This window comes from Austrofundulus limnaeus, unplaced genomic scaffold (assembly GCF_001266775.1).
Source record: "Austrofundulus limnaeus strain Quisiro unplaced genomic scaffold, Austrofundulus_limnaeus-1.0 Scaffold1313, whole genome shotgun sequence".
Taxonomy (NCBI): domain Eukaryota; kingdom Metazoa; phylum Chordata; class Actinopteri; order Cyprinodontiformes; family Rivulidae; genus Austrofundulus; species Austrofundulus limnaeus.
In genome coordinates, this window is record NW_013953715.1 from 42,467 (window position 1) to 52,659 (window position 10,193).

Consider the following 10,193-nt stretch of genomic DNA (forward strand, 5'->3'; position numbering starts at 1 on the left):
CGATAGAGGAGAGACAAAAAATAATGTAGAAAAAATAAAAATAAAAAAGGCACTTAATCTGGGATAGAAGGGAAGTTACCTCATCTAACCAACAGTAATGGTTGTCGTTTGTGCAAACTGCTTAGAGTCCTGGAGTGGCATTCTAATTTTCTAAAGTTTAAGAAAGTAAAGCATGTCCCTGGGCCAGGGTAAGAAAGAAGGGGGTTGAGGTGTTTTCCATTTCAGTTTTATTGATCAAGGATGTTTTTGTAATTACAAAGAAAGGAAAATGAGACAAAAAAACAAACCAAACCAGGAAATGTACCTAATAAACAACTGTACAATTCAGTCAATTGAAAAAAAAAAAAGAATAGACAGCTGGATGGATGAACGTTCTAGTGCTTAATGAAGATACAGTAAAGGTGTATCCACACCAGCCCTGTCTAGTCCGCTTTAATCAAACTCTAGTTCATCTACTTGGAAAGTCCGGTTCGTTTGGGAAGGTGTGAACACGTAATCAAACTCTGATTTGTACCAAAAAGCAAACTCTGGTTTGCCAGAAAAGGTAGGTCTCTGTTCGGTTGCAGCGAACTCTGGTGCGGTTCGAATGCCAAATGAACCAGAGACCGCTCCAAAAGCAGGAAGCGGACTGTAAAGCAGGTTATACTGAGTAATAATAGTAATAAAGTTACTCACATTTTGTAAATATTTTGCTCGATGTCTGTGGACATCATGGCAGCGATGTTGGATGTGCGCCTTCTCGGTGAACTCGCCTCATATGGAGCCGTCTCAGCCAAGAGGAAAACCTGCGCGGTTCTCTGCAGTTTTKCCTCATTTTCCACTCATGCTGATTTCATTGCTCATTGTTCAGCACATTTACCAAAAGCAATAAACAAATCCTACAACCATTAAAATTTGACGTCACTCCATTTACATTTTGTGAAGAAGGAAGTTGCGYTTAGTGTCTTCTTCAGAGGATTTTGTGTTGTTTCCTTCAATGGTTCTTGATGCAGCACCACCACAGGTGAGGGAGGGAACAGGTTATTTAGTTTGTTTGACAAAGTGCAGTATGAATGCGAACTGTACCAACTGAAAATGTAAACAAATCGTTCAATTTTGGTCCCTGGACTATCAGGTGTGAATATGACCTAAAACTTCTGTTTAACGAACTTTTTGATCCATTGCATTTATGGTGACAGCTCATGTTATTTACAACTATTTGAATGATGAAACTGCTGGTTTTTCTCTAATTCAGGGTTACCAAATAAGATCTGGACTTACCAGCTGCAATTCTGTCATCTTCATTCTCCTCTGGCTCTGGGTCAGGCTCTGGCTCCAACATGTAAGGCTGGATGGACAAGTCTTCCCTTTTCATTAATTTGTAAATAAAATGTTTCTGTGGTGTCATAAACCTTCCTATAAAACTGGAGTGGACCGCTCTGAAAGCTGTAGAGGGTTGGAATGCGAAGGGTCTCATTTGGATTTAAAGAGACAGCCTCAAAATGAGTTGATCTGAGACACACCTAAGAAAAGAGGTGAAAGAGGGACTTGTGGAGTTACAATTAGAAAGAATTCAGACCAAAGCATTGCAGTTCCATTTTATATAGACCCCAGTTGAATGATTTAAATGTGAAAAGGAAGGATTTAAAAACATGAGRTGTCTCCTTTAAGWGGAAACGAAAGAAAATGTGCACTTTATGATCCAGGTGGAGCTTTAATCCATCCGCCCTAAAATGTAAAATCTGCTCGGGAAAATATGTGGCTGCTTAGAAACAGCTGCTACGCTATCTGTTGATGAAAAGATGATGTGATAATTTTGCGTCTGGCCGGATTTGGTATGTTGATTTCTATTTAATGTCAACTGTTGTTCATTGTTACCACTGAGCGAGTCGCACAGTCTTKTCCTGTTATTTTGCAGAAYAGGAAAATTAAYWTTTTTTAAATGATACCCTGCWCTCMTCTAAGCGCTCATWGACAGACACAAACCAAACTCCTCGATCARCGACGACTAAAAGCAATGGGGTGCTGTGATTACGGCAGAGCTAATCTTTAACACACATGCTGTCTCCRAGGGGAATATGGAAAGTTAGCTCAAAGATGCCTTCATGAAGGTACTTTGTGTTCTGCTTCTATTTTTACAAGAAAAAAAAAGAAAAAAAAGTCAGTTATTTTTTGTTGTGCCAGATGTATTAAAAAAAGAAAAAAGGTAAAGCTTTTCTGTACTCAACTTGTTTGTGAAGTGTTTTCAAAAATATTTCAGTTTCAGTTATATGTGATTAAGGGGTCTGGTACTGTGGCACTGAACTCACCAGCTGTACACAGCAAACCCTTTCATCTTCTCTACAGATAACTGCTTTCAAAGGGTTGATAAAGTGCTCAGTTCTAGGTCTCGCATGTTGTTGTAGTTTAGTTAAACCTGTGGTGTTCTGAAATGTAGAAATTGAAAACGAATGGAAGATGAAAACTGATTTAATCTRGTTCATGTTTTCTTTCTTCTCCTTCATTTTCAGTGTACATCTGAGCTCTAACAACCTTTTTTCAAATGCCGAAACCTGTGCTCCATAAAGTACAGTTTCTCCCATCTGTTTTCTTTCTTCAGAAAGGAAACTTTTTCSTAATTTTGAAAACATTATAGAACTTTTGCATCAATTCTAATATCTTTAAACACTGAGATTTGCTGGCTCTCAACTATTCTGTGAAAATCTATTTTTCTCTGTGCTTCCTAATGACAAACACATATTTTTGTCTCTTTGGTATAATGTCTGTTTGCCTAATCTAAAACACCTTAGGGACTATGTCCATTTCAAGTTCCTATTTTTTAGCCAGTGTCAGTTTTTTTTCTTTAGCTGTTTGTGACCAGGGCCAACGTTGTACTTCCTTTTATTTCAGCTGTTTGAATTACAGCAAAAATGTCAATCAAGTGAAATTTAAACATAAACATGTTGAAATTTAACAAACATATTACATTWTATAAAATATATTCCATTAATAAAACGGAAAAGTTTGACACAAAGAACCAATATRAATATACCAATACATCATGCAGAAAAAGGAAGGCACATAACCCAAGGTGTAACTTAAAAAAAATGTACGATTCTGTTTGCAGTTCTCATACTGTWTACTCACAGACTTTAGCATGTTTACTCACCTGAGCAGCAAGGATTCTTTCATAAAGAAAATCCCTAATTGTTAGTGACTCTGCATCTGTTAGAAATCAAAAAGGAGAGAAAGAAAAGAGTAAAAACAACAAGGTAATCAATATGTCAGAGCAATATTACCTATAGGGCGGTTCAGGCAGCAAGACCACCTAAACCAGAAGGACATAAAAACAAAACAAAAAAAGAGTTTATTGTTAAAGTTTTTTCTCCTCTAAACCTTAGAGTCTGGGGATGACACCAGCAGATAGGAGGTGGTTATGGCTGAAGACTCTGCTTTTGCCCTGACATCTACACCAGCAGGTGCAGAGYTGTGCTCCCTGCATTATTGTCCCACCTTGCAGCCTGTGGGGCTGCTTTAGCCTTTGCCTCAGGTGAGAAACAGAGGAGCATCAAGGACAAAACAACAAAGCTGATGCTAAAACTCAGCTTCTACCGGGGCTGTCAGGTTTGTCTGCTTCATGCCTCACTGAACTTATTTGAACCTGCCCTGTTTTTTTTTCTTTTGTGGAAATGAAAACTGTGTGATTTATTTTGAACTGTTAATCCTGGCACTTGAAACCAACTTTTATTTATTTTACATAGAATAATGAAAACAATACCAATTTTAAAAATGAAAACCAGAAAAAAACACATAATACTCACTAAAGATTTTGTGGTATTATTTGGTCGCTACTTAAACATTTAAAGTGACCCTTTGCTCTTGCCTATGTCATGTATAAGTGATTAAAAGCCATGCAGAGAAAGAGATGCTTCATTTTGGCAACTTATACACCTTAGATCTCCTGGAAAGTGTTCTTTTTCAAGGTTGGTGATGTGAGTTTTCTCCCTCCCTTTAGAAACAGGTCTCTCACCACAGTGCACTTTTGTGTGGTGAGCAGGGTGAAGGCTTTATTAAGCCCCGCTATTGTTAACATCTGGGTTCAGAATGACTCCAGTAGAACATTGACCTGCCTTCACCAGGGGTTTTATTACATCGTGAAGTTGACATTGGCAACAGTGGCACCTCTGGCAGTGTTTTTGGTTTCGATCAAGCGGTTCGTTTCCCTGAAGCCTTTCAGCTCTCGGCAAACAAAAGGTTGTTGTTGCTGAATCGACACAATCACAAAATCTGGCAAAACTAAGAGAGCACTTAGCCCCAAGTAGTTTATGAAGAAATTTGATTTACAGATTTTTTTTTCTTTTGGAATTCCCCCTTGTTCAGAATATTTTTGTATTATTTTTCTTCAGTTAATAGAAACCTTGCATTCAAATTGTTGTATTATATTTCCTGTAAAGCTCTCTTACGTTACTGATTTGCCTGGCACAGTTTTAACTCTGACTCACCCCCACCCCCCCACAACCCAATTACTCCACCGTCAGCTCCACCTTCCTGCCAGGGATGTGGTTGCCATGGCAACTGCTGAGTCATCGTCCGTCTCTGCAGCCTTCCCTCTAATTTAATCTTTTCATGCAGCGAGGAAGTCCATTGTACAGAGAGGAGTGAACACACGGATGTGATGCCCCGGTGCGTGTTTATCCTCTGAGGGCTCCGCAGGCAGAGCAGCATCAGCAGCATCAGCAGCAGCTCTGATGGGGAACATCCCCACCACGGTGAAGCACTGTCTGAGCTACGAGCAACTCATCGAGGACTACCCTTGGCTGAGACGCTGGCTGCAGGAAGACAAGGTGGGCGTCCTTTTTCCTTGTTTCCAGCCTGCTGCACGCACTCTGCCACACCTCGCCGCCTCACCACAGAAAAGGCCTAAAAGCAGCAAATAATTTGCTGAGCATTAACTTGTTTATTGCAAGCCACTGAAAGGCTAGCAATGCCTGTGTCTGTGGCTGTTTGTTAACAAAACATCTCATGAGCCATCGGATAGATTTTGAAAAAAAAAACTCTCAGAAAGTGATTATTGAATTTACATCTATAGAATCAGCTCTACACCCTCAGCAGGGTCCTGGAGTGTGTGTGGGAGTTCACCCAACCAGTCTACATGTGTTTTGTGGACTTGGAGAAGGCATTCGACCGTGTCCCTCAGGGACTCCTGTGGGTGGTACTCCGGAAGTACGTATGAGGTACCAGGCTCATTGAAATGGGCTGTTAGGTCCCTGTACAACCGGTGCCAGAGCTTGGTCCACATTGCCGGTAGTAAATCGGACTCGTTTCTGGTGAGAGTTGGACTCCGCCAAGGTTGCCCTTTGTCACCGATTCTGTTCATAATTTTTATGGACAGGATTTCTAGGTACAGTCAAGGTGTTGAGGGGATCCTTTTTGGTGACCTTAGGATCACATCTCTGCATTTTGCGGATGATGAGGTCCTATTGGCTTCATCAGATCCTGATCTCCAGYTCTCACTGGAGCGGTTCACAGCTGAGTGTGGAGCGGCCAGGATGAGGATCAGTGCTCCAAATTYGAGACCATGGTCTTGAGCCGGAAACCGGTAGTGTGCTGTCTCCGGGTCGGGGAGGAGGTCCTGCCCCAAGTGGAGGAGTTTAAGTATCTCGGGGTCTTGTTCAAGAATGAGGGAAGAATGGAGCGGGAGATCGACAGGCGGATTGGTGCTGCGTCTGCAGTGATGCGGGCGCTGTGCCGGTCTGTCGTGGTGAAGAGAGCTGAGTCAAAAGACTCTAGATTTACCAGTCTGTCTACATTCCTACCCTCATCTATGGTCATGAGCTTTGGGTAGAGACGGAAAGAACAAGATCACAGATACAAGCGGCTGAAATGAGTTTCCTCCACAGGGTGTCTGGGCTCTCCCTTAGAGAAAGGGTGAGAAGCTCGGTCATCCAGGAGGGACTCAGAGTAGAGCCACTGCTTCTTCACGTTGAGAGGATCCAGTTGAGGTGGCTCAGGCATCTGGTTAGGATGCCTCCTGGACTCCTCCCTGGTGAGGTGTTCCGGGCGTGTCCCACAGGGAGGAGGCCCAAGGGAAGACCCAGGACACGCTGGAGGGACTATGTTTCTCGGCTTGCCTTGGGATTCCCCCAGATGAGCTGGCCCAAGTGGCTGGGGAGAGGGAAGTCTGGGTCTCTCTGCTTAGGCTGCTGCCCCCGCGACCAGACCCCGGATAAGCAGAAGAAAACGTATGGATGGACAGCTATAGAATCAATGTAATATAATCAAACTTATAAACACAAAAATGTCTCTAACTCAGTCAATTTTTACAAACAATGAGCTTAAATTTAAATTTAGATTGCTGAAGCTCCTTATTTAAAATGTTGGAATTAACTGATGGAACACGTTTGGTTTTTCTGTTAGCTAAATATCTCATGAAACATTGGGCAGATTTTATTAAAACTCTGAGTGAACTTTGATTAACTTTTGTAATCGACCCAATTCAAGATGGCGGCCTCAGTTCGTTGACTCTATTAAACACAAAAATGACTGCAACTTAGTGAATTCGATGAATATCAAGCTGTGGTTTTAGCTGAAATTCTTTCCCAACACATACTTTGAGCACCAAAAAAGTGCATGATTTTTTGCTGTCTGATTTTTTGTTCCTCTGATTTGTAAGGTTTTTCATGTTCATGTGGCATCCAACCATTTTATGTTATATTATCCTGATGAAGGACGTTTCTCTCCTTGTCCTCTACAATCCTCCAGAGCCTTACAGAGCAGAAGTATCCAAAGTTTGTAAAGATTGTTGAAGTTGGGCCAAGAGATGGACTTCAAAATGAAAAGGTACAAACTGTCACTAAGTTCATCCACATTCATAGAAACCTCTGTTTACTATTAAACAATAAGCCCAAGAAAGTCCCCTATATTATCTTTCATACATATAGTTCGGAAACATATGGGTTTTGTGCCATACTTGTTGGAAACATCTGCTTTTTATTTTCTTTAAAACAGAACAGAAAAGATGACACAGCTTCTTGCTGAGTTTTATCACTGTCTTGTTGCATTCCAGAAGTGAAAGGAGAAAAAAAAAAGAAATTCTATCTGAACAGCATGTTTGGAATCATTTCAAAACATTCAAGTGCAAGATGCTACATGTCAAATTTGTAACAGCAGTATGAGTGGCATTCAGGAAAAAGAAGTGATATAGCTCTTAAATCAAACCCAGAGCAATCTGTTTCTGTTTCATTGCTCCCTAGGAAATTGTTCCAACAAGGGTGAAAATCGAGCTGATAGACCTGCTCTCTGCAACAGGCCTTTCTGTGATCGAGGCCACCAGCTTTGTGTCTTCAAAGTGGGTACCGCAGGTAATAAGTCTCCTTTGTGCACTGCAACATAGTGCTGAGTGATTTATTAGAAACCTGATTTTTTTCCTCCTCAATGTATCGGCACAAATCTTTTCCTGTAGGATGCTTCTTACACTTTTTCTTCTGTGTGCAGATGTCTTTTCATTCCCTGACAGAAATCAAACTTTACAAGTTCCTAAAAAAGTTGTCAGATGGCTCAATTATTATTATTATTATTATTATTTATTTTTAAATTTTTACATTTTATGTTTTCTGTTAAGATGGCAGACCACACTGAAGTCTTCCGAGGAATCCAGAGAGCCCCTCACGTTCGGTACCCAGTTTTGACTCCTAACATGCAAGGTTTCCAAGATGCTGTAAGGTTTTAACGTTACTGTGATGAACAGAAATATTTAGGATTTGCCACAACTGATTATGCTTATAACTTTTCAACAACTTTTTTTTCCCCGTTTGGTCTTAAAACGTACATACAATCATTCTGTTTCCAGGTTGCGGCTGGTGCTACAGAAATAGCYGTGTTTGGGTCAGCATCAGAAACCTTCAGCAGAAGAAATATCAACTGCTCCATTGATGAAAGCATGCTGAGGTTTCAGGAAGTCATCAACGCTGCCAAACAGCGGCAAATTCCAGTTCGCGGGTCAGTGTTTTGAAAGTTTGACGGAGACGTCGCAGTTTTTATTTAAAGGAATACACACAGAGCAGCAAAGRTTATAGATCTTCAGTAAGTTGAATTAGCTCCAGATCTACACTGAAGCAAAAAAAAGCAGCATGAATTACTTAAAAAAATAAACACATTTAGTAGATAAACTACATTCTGTCAATGGTAGAAAACCTAAACCTGTTTATTCAGAAAATGCTGCATCATCCAAAAATTAGTGACAATTTGTTGTGCAACTTAAAAATCAACTAAAACTGGCAGCTCCTGTAACTTAACTTCAAAACTTTTTGTTAATTATTAAATAAATGTGAAATTCAGAAAAACCTTTTCGTTTCCCGATTTAGGTATGTTTCCTGTGCTCTTGGCTGTCCCTATGAGGGAAGCGTGGAACCTTCAAAAGTTGCCGAGGTAAAATTAGATTTAATTTTCAAAAAAAAAAATTGGGCTTGTTTTTTCTTATTCTTTAAACTAAAATTCCTCACATGAGATTAAAAAAGGTCTACAGATGTATTGTGCATCTGTGGGTTTCCTTGTTTGTCTTTTCTTTGTTTTGCTTCCTTTCAGTTTCGGATGTTAGTTTACTACAACTAAACCAAACCCAACATTGTGGTATTTATTGTTGAGTGTTTTTTCATTTTTCTTCAGGTGGCAAAGAGGTTGTATGAAATGGGCTGTTATGAGATTTCCCTGGGGGACACCATTGGTGTTGGAACTCCTGGATCCATGTTTAAGATGCTGCAGACGGTGATGAAAGATGTGCCGGTTAATGCGTTAGCCGTTCACTGCCATGACACTTACGGACAAGCGCTGCCCAACATTCTCACTGCGCTTCAGGTAAGAGCTTCTGACAGAYGGCACGAAAAGTCATCTTAAAAACACTCAAGTTTACCATGATAGTTAGATTTTCTATAGTTTGATGGTTTCATTTTGATTCTGACAGACGCAGCGCCAAATGTTGTCACAAAAGTTTGACAACTATGTTAAAATGTTTGACTTTCCAGCTCCTCTAACAAGTGTTAYTACTGTAGCTGGGGAACCACAATGCAGGAGACAGTTTCATTGTGACAGATGAGTTTACAGAAAGTAAAACAAGCCAAATCCACTGAATGGACAAACAAATAAAATGAAAAGGAACTCGTTAAACTGACACAAGTAACCTATTATAGTTGAGGAACTTGCAAATATATAAAACAAATAAATATGCATGTGTGACATCAAATTAATATTCTTGTGCTTCTATTGTTCAATTCAAAACTAACATATTGTCACAGAAAGCAAAGGAGTGAGATCAGATGTCTGAGCAGGCTGATTCTAGCTGAAAAAATATATATATCTTATATGTGCCAACATATTTTTCATGTTGAGGTTTGTTGATGATTGTGCACACTGACATGGCGAGGGGGGATTAAAACACATTCACCTCATGGAGCTCTCATGCCCCTTTTCCACTAGTGCCACTTAGTGTAGTGTCGGTACGGTTCGGTACATTTCCAAGCCATTTCCATTAGGCCAAATCCATGGAACCGGCACTTTTTTAGTACCTACTTCATTGTGGTTCCAACTGGCCCCAGATGACACCAAAATGCCACGTTAGAACACTGTTCGTCACTGATTGGCTAAATTTTTGCAAATGTTCAAAATTTCAAAGGTTATTCATCAAATGTGTTTCCATCTCTCATTTTTCCCATTAACTTTTTTTTCAAAATACCACCTCCACCAAACACCCAAAACACACCCATTGGAACCGGACTGGAACATCAGTGGAAAACCAACCTGTCCGAACCGTACAGACCCGTACCTACACCGACCGTTCCGACACTACACCATGGAAAAGAGGCATAAAAGTCCATTTTGTCAAGCACAACATGATGCGTCAACATGCTGATCTGAAAAACCTTACACAGTACATTCCTGGTGACTGTGCAGTGATTTTGCAGTATTTTTGCTTTCAGATGCAGATCTATCCTTTTTATGATGAATCAGAGTTTTCAAGTGAAGAACCACAGGCGATATGGATCAGACATACTGTAAGGATGAGCAGTCAGATGTAGAAGCAGGATAACTTTCAACATGTTTAAGAACTTGCCAACAATGTTGAGATTGCAATGTTAAATTTTTTGTCCTGCTGGGAACCATCATAGGTTAGGCTGCTCCCCATCCATCTTCTTAGATCGGTTTTGAGACACAAGTACATTGAAGCAAATCTGTATATATAC

The 10,193-nt window shown here is 40.3% G+C and overlaps 1 protein-coding gene across 1 annotated transcript in view; it reads left to right on the forward strand.

Moving 5' to 3' along the window:
* The first annotated feature begins 4,568 nt into the window (after window positions 1–4,568).
* Window positions 4,569–10,193, forward strand: part of LOC106534947 (3-hydroxymethyl-3-methylglutaryl-CoA lyase, cytoplasmic) — a 9,586-nt gene continuing 3,961 nt past the window's right edge. The window contains exons 1-7 of the mRNA XM_014031769.1: window positions 4,569–4,802; window positions 6,721–6,798; window positions 7,212–7,319; window positions 7,580–7,675; window positions 7,808–7,956; window positions 8,322–8,385; window positions 8,623–8,811. Coding sequence (XP_013887223.1) covers window positions 4,707–4,802; window positions 6,721–6,798; window positions 7,212–7,319; window positions 7,580–7,675; window positions 7,808–7,956; window positions 8,322–8,385; window positions 8,623–8,811 — 780 coding nt within the window. The 5' untranslated portion in view covers window positions 4,569–4,706. The remainder of the gene's footprint in view (window positions 4,803–6,720; window positions 6,799–7,211; window positions 7,320–7,579; window positions 7,676–7,807; window positions 7,957–8,321; window positions 8,386–8,622; window positions 8,812–10,193) is intronic.